The following is a 21,272-nucleotide window of genomic DNA, read 5'->3' on the forward strand; positions in this document are numbered from 1 at the left end:
AGAAACACCTGTATGTCGCAGCACAGGGAAACTCACTAGTTTAGCGAGTGAACTTAGTTGCGTTCTTGGGGCCCAGCCTCACAGGGTCTCTTGGAGACTCGCTGAGATTTGAATGGAAACAGAGCTGAAAGGATTCTAGAGAAAAAGCTTATCCTCTTTCTTACAAATGGGGCGACGGAGGCCCAGAGGGGCAAAGTGGTATACCTGGGGTCACACCTTCAGCTGGTGTAAAACTTGAGGCTTGGCCTGCCTCCCCACATCCCTCCTGCATTTATCTCACTATCTCAGAAGCCTGGTAAGGAAAGTCTCATGCTGGGAATCACAGAAGCCTTGTATTAGAAATGGCTGCTTTCCACTTCAACCAAGATCTGAGATCACTGATGTGATAACCTAGGGATGACAGAAACATGTCAAGTTCACCTGGGCAAGACCACTCATGACCTGGAGCCCCTTCACTGTTAAGGGGTTTTCTGGCTATGACATAATGTCAAAGTATTGATGATCTGATTCTCAGGTGCCCTGTAGCCCTACTCAGGGAACTTCTGTTCTGGAAACCAAATTCAGAATCATCCGCCAAGACTACTCTTACAGCTGTAACGAGTAGCCTTGAAATGTCCCCATGATCCTGTAACCAGGGGAGCCCAGGCAAAATGCCAAGTAGGAATTCTGAAGCTCTGAGTCCTGATCCTGAGTTTGGACTGAAAAGTTTTAATAAAACCCTAATGACTAATCACAAATTTTGAGTCTCTCTTGCCTTAAATGTGACTTGCAAAGGTCAAAACTACCAACCAACAATTCAGAAACCATTTACTATTTTCTATGCTCTGGCAGGCTTTGGGACACAAGGGTGAATGGGGGTGGGGGTCATCTCTGCCCTGGAGGAATTTACAAACCAGTGGAATAACAATGAAGCTTTCCCAGACTCCCTGGGGAGAATTAGGAGATCCCAATGCTTGGGTCTCCTGGGACCATGTACAGCCCTCTAAAGCCTTGACGTTGTTTCTGTGCTCTGTTTTGAGGTCCGCTGCCCCTTTGGGCAGTGAGTTCCTAGAGGGCAGGGGCCGTATCTTACTCAACTCTGTATTCCCAGTGCCTGGTGTAAGTAGGTGGCCCTCCAAATGCTTTTATAACAAGGGAGGCATGGACAGTGTCCTGGGAAAACAGAGTAGGGAGAAATACCAGGTGATGTGATGCAAACGAGGGGGTTTGCATCGTTCAGCTCGAGGGTCTCAGGTAGCTTGAAAAAGGAGGAAGGCACGTGAGCTGGGGTTTGCAAGACAGGGAAGAGTTTCTGGGAGCTGTTTGGGGAACGGCCTGCGGAATGCCTGTGTGTCCGCCGTGGCTACACTGTGTGGGCCCCTTCCCTGCACCTGGCACCTTCCCTAAAGGAGACACACACCTTTGGGTGGTCTGCACATTTCTCTTAGACAAGCCAGGCATCTGTTTAGCTCTGGGTCTGTCCTTAGCTAGTTAATAACAACTGATTTCTAGCTGTGTGTGTTAAGGTTTAAAAACACACAGAAACGCTAGGCAGGGGCATTTCTTGTCCAAACGATTTCAGGCGGGCTTTATAAGAGTTCCAAGGAATGTGTGGGAGCAGAGAAGTGACACTGATCCACGTCTGTCTCCTCAGCAGGGAGTATGCCTGAAACTCCTTTAGGAACGAGGGGCGTACCTCTGATTGTGATTTGTTGCAGCTCCTATAAGCACATTGCCCCCAAAGCCCCTTTTTCTTTAGGGCTTCTTTGCTACCAAATGATAAGATGTATTTATTAATTACATTAGTTATCATCTGTTCCTCGCTGCCAGAGTGTAACCTCCGTGAAGGCAGGGGTCTTGGCACTGTCACCAAGTGCCTAGAGAATGTGTGGCATATACTAGGCACTCACTGAATATTGATATGAATGAATATATTGAATGAACGAATGAATGAATACTTCTGCCCCAGATCCGAGCCCAAGTAAAGGGAAGGACAGTTGTCCTGAGAGAGTGGAACTCGGGACTGGAGGGTCACCAGTATTTCCTCCAGGGCACTGGCCTCTGTGGCATAGGCTGCCTCCTTTCCAGTGGCTGGGCTGGTTTGTCCCCCACCACGGGTATCGTGAATATACCCAAGCAATAGAAAAGGCGATGCCCCAGAAGTACTCTAGTCATTTAAGTGGCTGTTGTTTAGATGTGTTCTTTCTCACAGGAGGTAGCTGTGATGCAGTCCCAAAGAACACTGTGTCAGGAGACCTGGGTCCAAAGCCCAGAGTTGTCCATTTCCAGCGATGCGATTGAGGAGCAGTCATTTGCCCTCTCTGAGCCTTAGTCTTGTCAAATGGGGGCAGTAACCCCCTTCACAACGTGCCTAGCGCCGCACCTTGTGACACCCAGGAAGCCCTCCATGAGCAGCGTCGCACCCTAGGAGGCCCTCTGAAAGGCCAGTAGTGTGGGTGGGTTCTGTGAGCCTGTTTCCCAGGCAGTCCCCGGCTCTCCCCAGGAAAAGATCCAGCAACGCCCCTTGAGTTTTGTTAGGGAGGATCATGCAGCAGCCCCTGCTCCAAACCCAAATCCCCAGTAAGTCAGGAAGATGTATGTGTTTTAAAACATTGGGAGGTCTGCGCTGGATCACCCTGGAGCCGTGGCTTCCCGGAGCAGCTGAGAGTGAAGGGAAGCAGTTCCTCTGCCGGGAGCTCTCCCGGCTCGTGTCCCACAAGGGGCTGCCTTCACTCGGCTTTGGCGGCCGTTGACTTTTAAATCATAAAAAGCCGCTCTATATACAGTTTACTCTGTTGCTAGAAGGCGGCAGAACATAGGTATTTAAAAAGGGGAAAAAAAAAAAAAAAAAAAGAACAGAAGAAGCAGCCGTTAATCCCGCCAGGCTTCTGGGCACTGGAGCAGTTGCGGATGACAAAAGTTAATTAGAAACATGAGCAGTTTAACCGAAAACACTTGTGACAATTGGAAGGACAGCCTTTCGGGTTGGAGAAGTTTTCCTAGGGAATCGTTGCGGAAGAAAGTGGCTGCCGCTGGGTAAGTCGTGTCATCGTGACTCTGCAGGCACAGACGTGCTCTTTGGGGCTGAGGCACCGCATCCTGTCTGCACCGGGCGGGCGCGGCCGTGGGTGGGTGTGGGCGCTGGGCTCAGCCATGTCCCTGCCACCTTCCCTCTGACAGCTGCCCTGACGTCGGGGACGGAGCTGCGTGGCTCCGAGTGCTGCCTGAGGAAGGGCGCTGCAGGGTTCATGTCTGCAGTCTGGGCCACCTCGGTGCCTAGCGGAGCACCAGTTTGGAACCCGCCCTTCTCAGAATAATTCCAGTTCTAGTTTGGAAATATTTTGAAGCTTTTCTGAGAAAAGAGTCTGGCCGGGGAACTACTCCCTGACCGCCAAGGGGGAAACCTTGACTTTCAGATAACCTGCACGTTTTCCTGCTTACGGTGAAGGCTTGTGCCCAGTTCATACTCTTAAGCTCAAAAGGCTTTTTTATTTTAACTCTAACTTGCGTTGTGTTCGTAACTCTTTAAAAGTGCCAACGTAGGAAAAACGTATTTGCTTTGATGGGATTTAGCAACTTTTGTGGGTAATTCTTCTTCTGTAAAGATTATACTTGGTTTCTCTTTTTCTGGATTTTTTTTTTTTTTTTTTTTTGGTCTGTTCTGTTTTAATGTCTCTGCTACATTGTTTTCTTAAAGTTGGATAATTCTCAATTGTTTGGCTTAACTAGGAAACGGGGTTGTGGGTTGAGTCATTCAAAACAGGAGATGTTTCCTACATCATTCCTACACCATCATAGTGGTGATGCGGATTTTTGTTTTCCCGTAAACATATGTGCTTAATATTGCCTTGTGCGTGTTGATGTTAAGATCAGCATGCATTCACACAGCATACACCAAAAGGTGACAAGGGGGGGATGTGAATAGCGTGTGAATAGGAGAAAATCAGGGTAGAGTTTAAATTGAGCCATAGGTAACGCATGAAGCAGGTAATGGAGCTGCGCGGCATCTGGGTTGGAGCGACTGGCCGTGTAGCCATGGCCGATGCCCCCTCGTGATCAGTGCAGATCCATGGGTGTGATTCAGGTCTCCTTCTCCTCCCTGTCTCTGCAGAGCCTTTGGCGAGTCCGGCCCCCTCCCACCCCGGAATGAGCGAAGATGCACCTGCTGCTCTGGAGGGCGGCGTCTGCGCCCCTGGTAATTGCGGCGCATCCTCGGCCATCCCCCAGCCCGGCACGGCCTCCAAGCCCTGGCGCAGCAAGTCGGTCAGTGTGAAGCACAGCGCCACGGCTGCCACGCTCTCGGTCAAGCCTCCTGCACCCGAGGCCCCCAGGCCCACCCCCGAAGCCCTGAAGCCAGCCCCCAACAATCAGAGGTCCATGCTGGAAAAACTGAAACTTTTCAACAGCAAGGGGGCTTCCAAGGTAGGTGAGGGCCCGGGGTCACGGGACACAAGCTGCGAGTGGCTGGAGATCCTGCCCAGCTTCGAAGAGAGCGAAGAGATGGAGGCCGGCGGTCGCCCGCTGTCCGCGGCGGGCCCCACCTCCAACAGCCCCAAGATCGCGCTCAAGGGCATTGCCCAGAGAACTTTCAGCCGGGCGCTGACCAACAAGAAGAGTTCCCCGAAAGGCAGCGAGAAGGAAAAGGAGAAACAGCAGCGGGAGAAGGAGAAGGAGAAAAGCAAGGACCTCGCCAAGAGAGCCTCGGTGACAGAGAGGCCGGACCTCAAGGAGGGGCCGAGAGAAGACCTCAGCGGGGTGGCGGTGACCGAGGTGCCAAAAAAGTCCTCCAAGATCGCCAGCTTCATCCCCAAAGGGGGGAAGCTCAACAGTGCCAAGAAGGAGGCCCCGGCCCCTTCCCACAGCGGGATACCAAAACCAGGAATGAAGAGCATGCCCGGGAAATCCCCAAGTGCCCCTGCGCCTTCCAAGGATGGGGAGCGGAGCCGGGGTGGGAAGCTGAGCTCGGGGCTCCCCCAGCAGAAGCCCCAGCTGGACGGCAGACACTCCAGTTCCTCCTCCAGCCTGGCGTCCTCGGAAGGCAAAGCCCCAGGAGGGACCACCCTGAATCACAGCATCAGCAGCCAGACTGTCAGTGGGTCCGTCGGGACCGCCCAGACCACGGGAAGCAATACTGTCAGCGTCCAGCTACCTCAGCCCCAGCAATACAGCCACCCCAACACTGCCACGGTGGCGCCTTTCCTGTACAGGTAGGAGCGGCTGCCCCCCTGCCCTGCCGGGGCCTGTGGGCAAAGGAGCCTTGCTGGTGGATTCTGGGTCTCTGAGGGTAGGGGTCGGGACTGCTACCCGGGAACATTGAGGCAGACAGCTCAGGTGCCGCGTGATCAGTGTGCTTGAGGGACGGTTAATTCAGCAGGGCTGGGGGGAGGTCAGGAAGCTAAAGAGTGGAAGTGAAATGTGAGCTGATCCTGGGATGAGGAGGAGCGGCCCAGGCACATGGGGACCCAGGGGCTTTGCAGAGGCGGCGGCAGCATGAGCAGAAGCTAGGAGGGTGGTTTGCTGTCACTCGACAGGCTCCAACATCAGTCCTAAAGCATCCTGAATGTACTTTAAACAATGAAAACCACAAAACCACCTTGCTGAGTAACGGAGACTTCTCACAGAGGTGCTTATCTTAAAATTCCAGATCCTCATGGTTTCTTACCCCATCACACGTATTAAATATTTTTTCTTTTCTTTTTTTTTTAAATTAAAAAAAAATTTTTTTTTGGCTGTGTGGTGTGGCTTACAGGTTCCCAACCAGGGATTGAACCTGGGCCACGGCAGTGAAAGCCCAGAACCCTAACCACTAGGCCACCAGGGAATTCCTTAAATATATTTTCGGTCCCTGCTGTGTGCTGGGATTTCTCGAATGGAGAACAGGATGAGGAAGAAGGGTAGCCGTAAGGAGGGACTGGTTCTAGAAGAACCGAAGAACCCGGGTGGTATTTGGGGAGACACGCCTGGGTGTTTGCGTCTGTCCGTTATCGGTCCCTCGGTCTGTCTGTCTCTGATGGCACATCCGTAGCACCACGGGAGACCACGTGGAGCCAGGTGCTGCGTCTGGGTGGTTCTGGCCTACGAGCGCCTCTGGCTGCAGCGCGCGCCTGTACAGGCTGGAGGACACTGGCTCCGGGTGATGCTGGATACGTGGGATGAGTCCTCTCCGGGCAGGTGCGAGCCTCTCGGCCCCGCTCTCGGGGGTTCCCAGAACCTTGTTCACAGCGCTCGACTCGATCCCGTGCTCGAGATGTGCAGGGCAGTGGGCCACACTGCACAGCTGAGCGATAACTAATACCTCTCCACAGCACAAGGGGACCGATGGTTGAAGGTCACAGTCTGGGCACTTACTTTACAGTTTCTACCCTAAGTATATGCACAGTCACACCTGTACACACACACTCATACACCTATAGCGTGGATGCACATCAGGGACAGTCAGTCACACGTAAGGACACAAGTACACATTCATACATAAAATGCAAATACACATCTTCACACGTGTTATTTACATACCTGTTCATATGCACAGACTCAGGCCCATGCTTTCAGCTTCCCCTGTTTACATGGTTCCCCAAAGAATTAGATATTTCCTCTATTTCTGCCTGAGGTGAGTTCTAGTAGGTTCTGTCACCATTCCTGCCAAGAGCTGATAGAAAGTCTGGTTCAAGCGATTGATTTCAGAGTCAAGCCCGCAGCGTCCAGCCTGTGAGGGAATGTCAGGCCTTCTGAGGAGAAGCTCTTGCCTTTTCGTTGCTTACCCACCCCTTCAGTGAGGGTCACGCCAGACCTTTTTAATGGGAGGCGGTCATCTTTGTATTCAATCAAGTCATCAGCTCAGCTAACAGTCCTGAGAAGGGTGCCAAGGCTTAGATAATGACTCAGCACTTGTCTCCATGCTCAGCTTTTTATACACCGTAGAGGCAACTGAATTGCTTGCCGTGAAATTTTTATCATGGCAGTCACACGAATAGTCTTGAGGTGATGCATATTCAAGCGACTGTTCCCAGATTCTTGATCTGCATTTTCAGAATTAAAATACGTGACGGTCTGATCACCATCAATCTCTCACCCCCGCTCCTTTTTTTTCTGGCTGTAATTATTTGAACGATTCTAAAACGTTTAACCTTTTTAAAAAATATTTCAAGATTTTTCAATGAGAGGAAAAACTCTTAATGATCAAGAGCAAATGTCTGACAAATACGAGGAAGGAGAAAACGTCCCATGTGTCTGTCCAGCTGCGTTTTAGTGTTTACGCTCACCCTGTGTGATGTCCTTCTGGCTCCTCTGAGGTGCCTTTCCTCTAGGTGAGCCAGGTAGGAGGAGAGAAAGAAGAGCACTGGGATAGGAGTCAGATGCCTGGACTCTGCCTTTTATTCGCTTGTGAGTCCCTGGGTGGCCTTGGGACCTGGCTGCAGGCATAGCTGTTGAGTATGCACCGCGTGAGTGCAGAGACCCAGCTCATTTAATCATTCTCACAACTCCATGAGCTGGCTACCCTTTCTATCCCTGTTCTGAAGGTGAGCAAACTGAGGCCTAGAGTATTTAAGTAACTTGCTGTAGGTCAAAGAGCTGAGAGCCAGAAAGCTAGTGTCTAAAGCCAAGTCTGTCCCTTTAAGAGGGGCCAAGTGCTTAACCACGAAACCGTCTGACTCTAAATCACCACCTCGCTTTGAGCCTCATCTGTAAAGTGAGGAGATGGGGCTAGATTAGAGGATTTTAGGAAATGGTTTAGGCTCCCTTTGTGCTCTGAGATGCTCTCTCTCAAGTTTATAGCTCACTGTATATGCCTTACAGCGCTTCCCCCCGAACCTCTCCACGTTAGTGATGGTACCAAGGGAAGAAAAGGAAGATAAATCACTTTTGAAAAATAACTCTGAGTAAATCATAGTTACCGATTCAGAAGGCACACTGGACACCTCTATTGCTTTACACTTTACTGCTTTTATGTTGTCTCACCTGTGATTTTTGTGGCAGCCAGGGGAGGTCGCTGTCGTAATCCCCGCTTGAGGGCCAGACGCTCAACGAGGTGCAGTGACTTACTGAGATGTGCGTGGCTATCAAGTTACAGACTCCACACTGCAGCCAGCTCAGTGTTCAGACTCCGAGTCTAATGTTCCTTCTAGCACCCAGCATCGTTCTAGACTTAAAAACTTCTCATTTATCCGTTCAGCACACCCTGCCTGAGCGCCTGCTTGGCATGTGAGTTGGAACAGATCGTGTTCTCATGTGCACACATCAAAAGAGCCAGTCTTAGCCTTCAGAGAGCTCGTAATCTAGTGTAGGAAAGGTTTATCCATTAGATCATATTATAATAAGTAGGCATCGGGAGAATAGAGACACACAAGAGGTGGAGCCATCTGCTGGCCAAGGACTGGGGAAGGCTTCCAGGCCAAGATGACATGGGGACTGTGCCTGAAAGGTAGATTAGGAGCAAACTAAGGAAGAAAGAGGAAAAGAGCCTTTAGGCAGGGGACACAATGACTACAAAGAAGAAACTGTTAAGGACAGGGTATGATCTGGGAATGGAGGGGAGCCACATGTGGGTGGAGCACAGGGCAGGGCTGTGTGTAAAGGGCAGGAGTGGCAAGAGACAGGGCTGGAAAGGAAGGAAGAATCCCACGATGTAGGGCACCTTCTATCACAATTAGGACTTTAGACCTTATTCTGTGGGCAACGGGAAACCATCGGAGCCCTTTAATCAGAAGGTGACAGGATCACATCGGCATCACCGAGATCAGTGCAGGACAGAATGGGGAGTGGACCACACCTAGGAACAGTCTAGAACAGAAGTCACGGTTCACGTGCCTGCTTGGCTCCACAAAGGTAATACAAAGGAGTGGTTCAGGGTGAGTGGGACTCTGGTAGAGGGAACCCCACGCCTCTCTAGAGGGGGCCGCCACCACATGTCACCAGCAGGTGGCGCCCCGCAAGAACGTGAGCTCAGTCCTTCCAGACTTGTTTTTACTGGGAGAAGGCAGAAATCCAGAATTTTTGTGAAATCTCCCAATTTTTAAATGTGGAAATGAATTCAGAAGCTTTAAAAAAAATACTGTGGAGACCAATAAGAATCAGTCTGTGGGCTGGTTTCTATACATGGCTGTCGCTGGCAACCTCTAGTCTGGAGGCAGCGTGCCTGTTCACAAAGTGCTTCTAGGGTCTGGGCAGAGATGGCGAGAGCTTGGATTCTGGTCAAGGGAAGGAGAGGAACACTGAGAGCATGAAAATCCTTTAAAGGTCGAGATGGCAGGCATGGGGAACCGATGGTATCGGTAGGAGGGCAAAGGGGGGAGCACGGATGGATGATGTGGGGTTATCAGTACACATCCGCCACAGTCTGTTTTAGACAGTTCACATTGCTGGCAAACACTTTCTTCACAGGGAGTGAAATCTGGTTGAATCAGCTCAGGATGCTAACGAATTAGTAACGTTACACCCATGGTTATGTGTCTGAGTATAATTATATGTTTGCATGGCACGCCAAAATAAGCAGAGGTAATTGTGGCAAGAGCACATGACATGAAGCAGTTGCCTCGATTTGCTTGACAAAAAAGGGCATGGAGAAGGTTTGGGGAAGTACAGATTTCAGTCAGGTGTTGAAATAATGATCAATGAGACCTTTCATCTCAGAAGCTCTGAGCTCTGAATCAGACCTAGAGGACAAACACACCTGCCTGGCACCCACTCCTGACTGGTTGTACGGTCATCTTTCCAGAGACGGCTGTGTCAGGAGGATCTGGGGGGGGGCCCTGGGGGCTGTCAGTGGAGTCATGGAGTCATCTTCATGCTTGGCTTGCTGGCATCGCTGGTTACTTAGAAGTGGCTCTTTTTGGCACATGTTAAACGATCCAAACCATCCAGTACTCGCCAGCATTTTTCTGGCTAGACCTAGCTCCCCGAAGGGGATGCAGAGACGCGTCCTCCAGTGAAGGATTGCAGACCCTCCATTTGGGTGATGAATATTTCATCTTTTACAGCTCGGTGGCTCTGTCTGTTTCTAGGACCTTGCTCCACGTGCACCAGTGAATTATTTAGCATCCGTCTGCTGGTCTGCTCTGTTCTAAAGCTTCTTGCCGAAGGAGGGGATAGTCGGGGCTGTGGTCGGGGCACGGTGGTCCGGATGTGCTAGTTACCCCTTGTGACGAGTGTGTCTGCTCTGGTTTGTGTGTGAAGGTCCCAGACAGACACCGAAGGGAATGTTACTGCCGAGTCCAGCTCAGGGGGTGTGACCGTGGAGACCAGCCACTACACCAAGAGTGGACAGCCTGCCCTGGAGGAACTCACTGGTGAGTTTGGCGCCTGGAAATTCCGTGTCTCTTGGTGGTGAGGCCTCCCGTGCAACCATCTGCTGGAAGGTCCTGAACCCAGCTTGATGTGAAGTTGCTTCACTGTTGCCTTGATTGATGAGCCAAACAAACTGAATGTCTGTCTTACTACCTTCCTTCTCTTTCTTCTCCTTCTCTCATGATCTACTCCCTCCTCCTCAGAATTGTAAATAAGTCTTTTACCTGTTGGCCATTCTGTTTTAAGGTATGCTCCTCTTCACTCATGTAGGGGCTCTGGGCTGCTCGGATACTTCACTTTGAATCTCCTTGTTCACTCTTCAGATAGAGTTGCCTTTCAAAAAGACTTGGAACTCTAAAATGTATTGACTTTTTCAAATTTCCTTTAAGAAGCACTGAGTGAAAGTTGTTCTGAACACCCTGGGAACAGTTGGAAAGAAGATTTCAGCCTGCTTCTTTTACCAAAACCAAAACCAAAAACAAAATCTAAATTTTATTTAAATATAACCCAGACAAGGATGATTAAAGGGACATTATATCACATAAAAACATAAAATCTGCAATTGTCATATAGTTAATTCCACAAATATTTATTAGTGTTATACTGTCACATTCTTAATTTAAAGAAAAAAAGGTAGCATCAGAATTAGAATTCCTACTGCAGTGTATTCCGAGCTACCACCTTCTCTGTCCCTTGTCCCCCGTTCCCAGCGCTGTGCCCTGGGTTCCAGCAACTTCTAACCAGGGAAGGGAGTGGTAAACCACATATTTAGCAGTGGCTGAGTTATTCTTCGCATATCTTACCACTTCCAGAGTTGGGTTAAAAATTGAATCCATGTTTAAAATCCATTTATTAGACTAAATATCCATGACCCCACCATATTAATAGCCACATTACAGCTGTGGAGTTGGTCTGCAGCCCACATGATCGACTCTCATACCCGTTTGACCATTAGCTCTGAGTGTTAATTTTAGAGGATCTGAGTGACTTCACTCTTTCCTTCTGGTTCTGCTGCCTGGGCACAGTGATGGGGCAGAGAGGTTTCAGGCCACTTGTAAGTGATCCATCTTACAGTGGTTTAGGGCCCCATTTAGTGGTTTGGGATTGATTTTATGTTTCCTTCTCTCCCAGGTTTTAGCTCCCCTGCATATGAGGACATGGATAGTGCAGGAAAAGGGCCAGCTCTCAGGAGAAGGGTGTGGAGTTTAATTACTACTCAGGTCTCCACACACATTCCAGATTGTGTTCGTATGTGCACGCATCAAAAGAGCCAGGCTGGTGATTCAGAGGCCGGCATGGGTCAGATGTGTGACTCGTGGAGGAGTGTGGAGTCGTGGCAGACATTGGGGCTCAGTGAAATTCACATCTGAAAAGCAAAAGCGGCAGCCGGAAAACATTCCACATAACAGTTAAATTTCACAGGGACAGATGGCAGCCCGTGATCTTTTCACTCCTTTATCTTTTTCTCCCCATGTCTCCTGCGCATCAGGACAGTAAACCAGGTGAGAGGTCAGAAAGCCTGAGACGCTGTCGGTTTGGGGACCAGAACCGTGCAGCCAGTCATGCCTGATCAAGCACCCTTTGGTGTAAAGTCAAACGATGTTAGTTGCTAAGGAAAATATCTGAATCAGGGTGACTTGTCTTTACATTCAAGTAGTGGAACTCACATGGGCACCTGTAACACACGCGGCCGTACAGTTAAGAATTTTATGGAGACACTACATAGTAGCTTGTATGTATGAGGTTGAATTCAGCTTATGTACAGCCGATCCCTTGAAATGACAACAAACGGGTGTATTTAGGAATGGACATTTATGAGACTATTTGATCAATTGCTTAGTTCCTCCCCCTTACTTATGCAAGTAGGTGGATTTTCCCATGGTGCTCTGTCATTTACATAGCGTTACACCTGAGTCCTGCATCTCAGATTGTAACATTAGAAGGAACAACGTCCGCTTATTATCCAGTCCATGAATCCCTTCGATCATTCATTGATGAATTGTCTTTCAGTCTCTGCTGGAATACTTCTTGTGATGGAAAGTCTATTCCTTCACGAGGCAGCCCTTCCATATTTTATTGGCGTTAAGTAGTAATAGAGTCTTTTATCCTTACCTTTCTAAATCACTGTGTATAATCCAACCTCACGGACAATTTCCATTCTTTTCCATGTAGCAGCGTGTCCCTTAGCCTCCCTCTTCCAAGTAAAAATCCCCGGTTCCGTCCATGTTCCTCATGGAACACCCTGACATCCTCACCTCTGCTCTATTTGGTCAGAATATGGGGTTCTCTCCATCATGGCCAGTGGCTTGAGGGAGCACTGCCCTTGGTAGATGCAGGAGAGCCACAGGTAGACATGGAATAGTTCATTCAGTTTTTAATTTCTCTGTATACGGGCTTTAAGGCCCCAGCCATTTCCACCAGGGCACGGCTGTGTGTTTATTTTGTTCAGGCTATGGGTTGGTAGGGCGATCTTACATTAAGGCCATCTTCCAAGCAGGTAGAATTGGCAGTTCAGAACGTGATCACCTGAGCAAGGCAGGTAGATTACTGGTTTGTGTTTCTGCGTTGCTCTTGGGATCTGGGTATGTAGAGCTCCGAGAGGAGCAGATATTTCCTGGTGGGACCCCTCAGAGGGAAACAGGACACTCAGATTCAACGAACCCTCATTTCATGCCAGGCGTATCATGTGTCATCTCATCTGATCCTCCTAACCTTGAGGGAAGGGGTTTTATCCCCTTTTGACAAATGACGTTCGGAGAGAATAAGTGACTTGCCTGAGGTCAAGTGGCTGGTAAGTGGCAATGCCATGATTCAAACCTTTATCTGTTGGAATGCAAAAGCTATCCTTTTGCTTCAGCCCTACGTTGACCAAACATCTTGTGGACAATAAATATTTCTTGAGCATCTATAGATTTGTGTGGGGTTATCAGAAACAAAGGTGAGATACCACTCCATATCAAAGATCTTTGAATTTCTAAAGGAGAGTTAACAGGCAAATGTGTCATTCATAGAGACGTGGATAAATACAGGCATACCTTGGAGACATTGCAGGTTTGGTTCCAGACCACTGCAGTAAAGCAAATATTGCAGTAATGCAAGACACACAGAGTTTCTGGCTTCCCAGTGCATATAAAAGCTCTGTTTACACTACACTGTAGCCTGTTAAGTGTGCAGTAGCATTATGTCTAAAGAAAACAATGTACAGGACTTCCCTGGTGGTGCAGTGGTTAAGAATCCGCCTCCCAATGCAGGGGGACGCAGGTTCGAGCCCTGGTCCAGGAAGATCCCACGTGCCACGGAGCACCTAAGCCCGTGCACCACAACTACTGATCCTGCGCTCTAGAGCCCGTGAGCCACAACTACTGAAGCCTGCGCACCGCAACAAAGAGTAGCCCCTGCTCGCCGCCAACTAGAGAAAGCCCGTGTACAGCAACGAAGACCCAACGCAGCCACAAATAAATTAATTAAAAAGAGAGAAGAAAACAATGTGCATACCTTAATTGAAAAATACTTTATTGCTAAAAAATGCTAGCTATCATCTGAGTCTTCAGTGAGTCATAATTTTTTTTGCTGGTGGAGGGTTTGAAATACTGGGAGAATTACCAAAATGTGACACAGAGACACAAAGTGAGCAAATGCTGTTGGAAAAATGGCGCTGATAGGCTTGCTTGACACAGGGTTGCCACAAACCTTCAATTTGTAAAAAGCATAATGCTCGCGAAGCACAAAAAGTGAAGCACGATAAAACAAGGTATGCCTATAAATATAGTTATTATACTGTTGTGTGTGATTAAGTTAGTTAATGAAGGTAATTTGAAAACTGGTCCCTAGACTTAGCTTCATAATAAATGTTCCCTGCAGGGCCTGGAGCTATCCAAAGGATCAGTACCTTTTTGGCAGCCTTTACACAGATAAAATGTGGTCAAACTGGCAGTAAAAGATATTTAATTGATGGCCCAGGAGATAGATGCAATTACATTCCTCCACAGCCATTAGGGGAAGGTAAAATAGATATTCATCATTGCTTTTGTTTAAAAACACATACATATATATATATGTATTTTAAAGAATTGGATGGGAAATGCAGGTTTGACCACTTTTTAGATAAGAGAAAAATGCCTTCCAAATTTCTCTTGGTTAGAAGTGGGAAGAAAATTGAAAACACTGGCATTTTCAAGGATAGAGAGTTTGCTATAGCAGATTATCTCCATATAATCAATCATTTAGTCCATTCCCCACCCTCCAGGCACCACCATGCTGAGAATAATCTAAGATCATCTGTCTCAGAAGGAAAGTTAATTCTGTGACATTTCTTATAGAAATGTCTATAAGAAATGCCTGTTGCACTATTAATGACAATCGCTGGAAGTTCTACTTGGTGTCTGCTCTATATCCCACTTGCTGCTGCCCACGTGTACTATGTTCTATATAGAGATTTCTTTAGAAATATTGCTGAGCACTTGAAATAGTCATCAGCTTTTAAAGATCCTTGATTGTGGTCTTCTCAGCCCTCCTGAAATTACTCTGAGGGAATGATGTGTGATTCCTTTAATCACTATTTTAGTTATTTGGCTTTTCCTCTCCCCCCATAGGCAGCCCAAACTAAACAGAATAGCCAGACAACCCGAAGCGAGGCTTCTCTGAGAGGGGACGTGGCTTCCTAGCTTGTGTGTAGCCTGTTTCTCCTGGGATGTTTGTGCCAACTTGACCTCTCCGGGCCAGGTATTTAGTGGGATGGGAAATGTTGCCCAGGGAATGGAAGTCCCTCATCCCCCAGAGAGAAGCCTGAATCTTCTCGAATGCTCCCCGCTCTGCAGCACCAGCTGGCGTGAGCTGAGTGCTTTTGGTGGGTGCTGCGCTCAGGGATCTCCTTTTAGTCCCTACAACAGTCCTTTGAGGTCAGCGCTGTCACTGTCTTCATCTAGGACCGCGGAATCTGAAGGATGGAGAGAGAGGGTCAGCACCTACCCCGTGACCGCTCAGCCAGGGAGTTAAAGGAGCCAGCATTCGAGACGACCTAACAAATTGAACAAAGGAAAAGACAAACCTCTCTCTGGAGGAATATTCATGATTAATAAGTGCAGATCTTTTAACCACTACAAATTAACCATCTGTAATGTCAGGCCAATAGACAGCAGCACCTATCACCCATGGGTGAGAAAACCAAAGATCCTTCCTGGGCAGGGGTCAGACCTAATGTGTTCGTGGCTTTATTGGAGACAGTGTGAAAATGTGTGTGTCTCAGGCTCGGCACTTTGCTTTTCCCACGAGCTAGACTTCACCTGTTGCTGGAGGGACCTTCAGGGAGAAGAAAGACCTCTCTCTCTCTTTAGATTTAACACCTTCCTTTGGGCAGCTGCGCATTTATTCATTCATGCATTCATTCTCAAATCCTTCTCAAGCACCCGTGGTGAACCAGGCCCTGAGCAGGGAACGTGGTTTTGGTCACAGGCGCAGTTGCTGTTCCCAGGAATCTCCCCATCTATCTGAGAACTAAAATAGCTCTAACCTTTGTCTCTCCAGGGGAAGATCCCGAGGCTCGGCGACTGCGGACAGTGAAGAACATCGCTGATCTGCGGCAGAATTTGGAGGAGACCATGTCCAGTTTACGGGGAACTCAGGTTACACACAGGTATCTGGAGCGTGAATCGCTTTCCTGAACCAGCTAGTAACTTGGTTTTCACATGGTTGCTCCTGCCACGGTGTGTACCCGCCACTAGCCAAGTGATTTGGTTAATAACGGAATAAATAACCTTGATCGCCGAATGTGCTGGAATTCACCGAGAAGGCCATACGGCATGCAGAGGTGTCAGGAGCAAAAATCCGTGGAGACAAATTCCTCCCCAAAGCAGAAGGTTGCTAAATCCATCCCATAGAGGATGTTGCCGACCAGCTGTATTTAAATTTCCCTTTGCTTGCATTTTCCAAAACGATGTGATATTATGCTGTTGAAACGAGCAGGTGAACTGTATTTGACCTGTGTGATAAAGTGAATAACTCGAATTCCTACCCGGCCTCTGATCCCCAAGCACTCTGTAACGTTGTTAGTCATGCACGTGTATAAAACACGGACAGAAATATTTATAAAAACGTAGGATCATGTTTAAACCATGATTTCGTTAGATGAACTCTAGGATTACACTGGAAACATTTATCAGTTTCTTTTCATTGTTGAGCAAGAAGGTGAAGAGGGTGCAGCCCTGGGACATCCTTCTTGATTTGGGCAGAACCAACTTTTATGGTTTGTGTTTGGCCTTGATGATCAAGGTAAAGTCCCGGTTACCCCCGTGAGCTCCCGGGTTGGGGGTGGGGGGTCTCCCCTGCTTCTCCAATTTCAGTCTCTTTGATAAATGAATACAGCAACGAGACTGCTGGGCTCCACCATGGCCAGCAGCTTCGGCAGATTGGGGTTAAGCACTGTGGGTTCTTGAAGAAGACCAGGGCCCGAACCTTAGGAGTTCCCAGTATAAGGAAAGTCAGGCAGGCTGCTTCCAGGATCAGAGGGAAACAAAAACAGATGAGGCACCTAATTGATTCTCCCAGAGAAGAGTCCACTGGGGGTGGGTGGTGATGGCATGGAACCAGGTGCTGGACCCTGCGACTCTTGATTAGCTAAGAAACATCCCTCTTTCCACCATCATCATTGAAACTGATTTAATGTAGGTTACAGCAGTTTCGTGGATGTCTTGGCTTGGGCTAGGTGATCATGACAGGAGGGAAATCTTCCGTGCTTTCTTCTGCAGGAAAGACTCTCGCTCTCTCTGCTTAGTAAAGAGACCCCAGTGTGTCTCTGCATCTTGATGGTGTGGTGAGACCTGCAGGGCCGGAAAGACAGTGGACTGACTGCAAAAGAGTCTTCGGAGGGCCAGGGACGAGCTCCATCTCCTGGCAGTTTCAGACTCAGCTAGTTTCATGCGTCTCAAGCCCAGGCATTTACCACTCTTTTCTGGCCTTTTGCCCCCAAAGTTTGTCATTTTGGACAAAAAGTGGGAGAAGCAAAAGTGTGTGTGTGTAGTGGAGTTGGGGGGATAGATGATATTACAGAGTTAGAAAATCAGGGCCCTCCCCACCTGCTCAGTCTGGAGAGAGCTGAGGATGTGAAAAATGGGATCTTAGGACCTTGGGAGTGGATGGGTACATCCTGCCTTTAGGAAAAGTGAGCTGAGATGCAGCGTCCTAGGATGAATAGGCACACAGCTACCTTTATGCCCCATTGTTATCAGTCCAGAGTTTTCTACTTCCTTTCCTGGGTTGGAAGAAGATTCCAGTAGTTAAGATTGTTTATTTAAAGTAATTGTTAGGGGGTATCTTGTACCATGTTTTAGGGGAAAAGTCTGTGCTGGGCTTTTCAGAATGTCACGTAGATGTGCAGCTTTGTCTTCATATTTAACAACAGAGCTACACTGGGTGGTATGTTGGTACCTTATTTTTTTTTAACTTATTTACTTTATTTTTGGCTGCATTAGGTCTTTGTTGCTGTGCGCGGGCTTTCTCTAGTTGCAGTGAGCGGGGGCTACTCTTCGTTGCCGTGCCAGGCTTCTCATCGCGGTGGCTTCTCTTGTTGCGGAGCATGGGCTCTAGTTCCGTGGGCTTCAGTAGTTGTGGCTCGCGGGCTCTAGAGCGCAGGCTCAGTAGTTGTGGCGCACGGGCTTAGTTGCTCTGCGGCATGTGGGATCTTCCCGGACCAGGGCTTGAACCCTTGTCCCCTGCATTGGCAGATGGATTCTTAACCACTGCGCCACCAGGGAAGCCCAATACCTTATTTTTTTTTTATTTTTAGAAATTTCATGTAATGTCTGAAACATTTATATTAACATATTTCCATACAAATAACCCAATGAAAGTTTAGTATTAGTTGTTTTGTTTGTTTGTTTTTTTATACTGCAGGTTCTTATTAGTCATCAATTTTATGCACATCAGTGTATATATGTCAATCCCAATCGCCCAATTCAGCACACCACCATCCCCACCCCACCGCAGTTTTCCCCCCTTGGTGTCCATATGTCTGTTCTCTACATCTGTGTCTCAACTTCTGCCCTGCAAACCGGCTCATCTGTACCATTTTTCTAGGTTCCACATACATGTGTTAATATACGCCAATACCTTATTTTTTGATCCTCTTTTGTATATGGGAAATATTTCATAATTCTAAAAAAAAAAAATGAAAGAGAATATAAACTGCAAAGGCTACTAGGCATATTGGGGTCTAACCCAAGGCCGGTTTTATGTTTTTAGCACATTGGAAACCACGTTTGACACCAATGTCACCACGGAGATCAGCGGGCGCAGTATCCTCAGCTTGACGGGCAGGCCCACTCCCCTGTCCTGGAGGCTCGGCCAGTCCAGCCCTCGGCTGCAGGCGGGAGACGCCCCCTCGATGGGCAACGGGTACCCGCCCCGAGCCAACGCCAGCCGCTTCATCAACACCGAGTCGGGCCGCTACATGTACTCTGCCCCCCTGCGGAGGCAGCTGGCCTCCAGGGGCAGCAGCGTCTGCCACGGGGACGTCTCGGACAAGGCAGGAGATGAGATGGACTTGGAGAGCATCAGCATGGACGCCCCCGGCTACATGAGCGACGGGGACGTTCTGAGCAAGAACGTGCGGGCGGACGACATCACGAGCGGGTGAGTAGCTGGGCCGCCTCTCTTTTCACGGAGCAGGGGAGGCGTGGCCCCTGCCTTCTCTTCTGCGGGGCTTATTGAAGTTCTCTGGGGGAGAGCAAACTGCCTTCCTCACGTCCTGTTCATTTTGAAGGCTGTGTGCCCTGGAGGGGAGCCTTCTGGGCCAAGAGACGTAAGACTTGGGCCGCAGTCCGGGCTTGGCAGTAACTTGCTGGGCAATTCCAGCCAGGCTCCACCGGCAGCCAGAGTGACACTTGACAACAAACCACATTGTGTCAGTCCTTTAAACCAAACCTTATGCTTAGGATAGAATCCAGACTCCTGAGCCTGGCCTACCTGGCCTACAGGATGTGGCCCTTACCTGCCTCTTAGAACTCGTCGTCCTGCACTCCCCTTGCATCTGCCGCTGCAGCTGGTAATTCTGTCCCTCAGTCTCATCAAGCTCTTTCCTGCCTCAGGGCCTTTGCACTGTTTCTCTGCCTCGGTTCTATTGCCCAGATCTATTCCCCTGGTTCCTTCTGGCTGCTCGGCTGGCATCTCTTTGGAGGGGCCCTCCTTGACCCTTCAACTTGAAGTCCTTTATGTGACCTGCCCCAGGCCTAGTTTCCGTCACCGTGTCTTATGCTCCTTTGGAAGCTTATCGCTGTTTAAAATTATCCTGAGGATGGGTTTATATTTTATCGTTTCCCCGCCCGTTCCTGCTTACAGCAACAAGCGCCATCATGCAGGGACACTGTCTGGCTTGCTCACCACTGACTCCCCAGTGCCTTGTACGTGTAGGAGCTTATAAACGTTGCTGGATTGGTGAGCCCGCGGCTCGACGGATGAAGGAGCAAACCCAACCTCCCTGTAACATGCGAAGTTGAGGCGAGTGACGAGATGATGTCTGAGCCGGGCCGTGACCACGTGCGGCCCGAGGCTTGGCTTCTTGTTTTTGCCACACTTCCAGATCACTGTGGAAGCTGAACGAGCATCCGTTTGCTCCACTGCCTGTGAGTTCTTCATCTGTTAACCCGGCTTGCCCAGAAGTCCTTCAAGACCTTCTCCCCCTCTAACATTCTAATAGATAAAATTACAGATAATAAAAACTAGGCATGATGATCATGCCACTCATTTTCCTAAATGTAATGATCAAGAACCCCATGGGTGAGTCAATGTTTTCATAATTTTAACAATAGCTCATTATCCTACTATGTGCCAAGCACTGTGCTAGGTGCTTTATATATATATTATCCTCTTCTGTCCTCACAGCAGTCCTTTGAGATAGGTGATATCATAATCCCCATCTTCTGGAGGAGTAAACTGAGGCTCAGGAAGGTTAAATAACTTGCCCAAGTAGTTAAGAAGCAGAGCCCAGGGCTAGTTCCTTAACCACCGTACTGCCCCATCTTGCCCAGCATTTTATTGCTGTGTTGAAATAGCACAGCTCCTTGAGTTTATTTCAAAATTGATTTACTTTTGCTTAGTTCTACCTGTCTTACTAGAAGTGTTCTTTCATTTAATTTGAAGCTTAGAGATAGAGCTGCTTTGGCTTTTTGCCTGTTACTTTTAGAACCATCCCATAGTGAAATCTTCAAAGACAGGAGCCACCAAACCCTTACGGTGTAACACGTTTCTGCTATTATCCAAATGGCTGGGAAAGTTAGTGACCTGATAAATCAAATGATCCAGTTAACTTAGAGCATCATTTTGTGTCTCTAGTTTTACATGAACATGAAAACAGTAACACATACCTGTTACTAAAATTACATGTAATTTAATCTTTTATTACTCTTTAGAAGACCGTTGCTATTCAGTGTGGCCTCAAGGTTATCATTATCACTTCCCACTGTGATATACTACCAAAATACCTCGGGATTATTTTGAGATTTTCATATTTTTTAAGAAAGTTTATTCTCTTGTCAGGTCAGTCTTTTAATAAATGAAGATGTATTTATTTTTATGTACTACTGACAGTTTCCACAAGGTGGAGACATTGAAACACCGTAAACTGAACCTTAGTGATGTTACAGTGAGACATTCCTAGTTTCTTCAGCTATTCAAACCAAAGCCTTTACCCCTGCTAAAAGGCACAGATGTTTACATTTCACTTCCTGCTTTGGGAAGCTTACATTTTTAGCAAGTGAGATAGTGCTCAGAGCAAGTGTAGATAAAAGTGCGGAAATGTAAGCAAACACCCAATTACTGAAATTGGAGAACTCTGGTCTATTTCCAACTCCCCCCAGCCCCACCAATTCCTTTTAATGTAGAAATTTACCTACACAATGAGGAGAGGCAGACCAGATGGCATTGAGCTCCTAGTTGTGACATTCTAGAGTGCTAGTTAAGCATGACTCCACACTGGAAATGCACGCGAGTTTCTGCTTTGAGGCCAAGTTATAGGTTTGCCT

At 48.2% G+C, this 21,272-nt stretch overlaps 1 protein-coding gene across 14 annotated transcripts in view; it reads left to right on the top strand.

Moving 5' to 3' along the window:
* Positions 1–21,272, top strand: part of NAV2 (neuron navigator 2) — a 761,975-nt gene that overhangs the window by 573,081 nt on the left and 167,622 nt on the right. For all 14 annotated transcript variants that reach the window (XR_014267924.1, XR_014267925.1, XR_014267926.1 and 11 more), the window contains 4 exons: positions 4,091–5,186; positions 10,150–10,262; positions 15,784–15,892; positions 18,496–18,885. Coding sequence is in view for 4 of the 14 variants with exons in the window: in XM_082476565.1 (XP_082332691.1) it covers positions 4,091–5,186; positions 10,150–10,262; positions 15,784–15,892; positions 18,496–18,885 (1,708 nt within the window). In the remaining 10 variants the exon portion in view is untranslated. The remainder of the gene's footprint in view (positions 1–4,090; positions 5,187–10,149; positions 10,263–15,783; positions 15,893–18,495; positions 18,886–21,272) is intronic.

Source organism: Balaenoptera physalus (genome assembly GCF_965194825.1).
Source record: "Balaenoptera physalus genome assembly, chromosome: 10".
NCBI classification, from domain to species: Eukaryota; Metazoa; Chordata; class Mammalia; order Artiodactyla; family Balaenopteridae; genus Balaenoptera; species Balaenoptera physalus.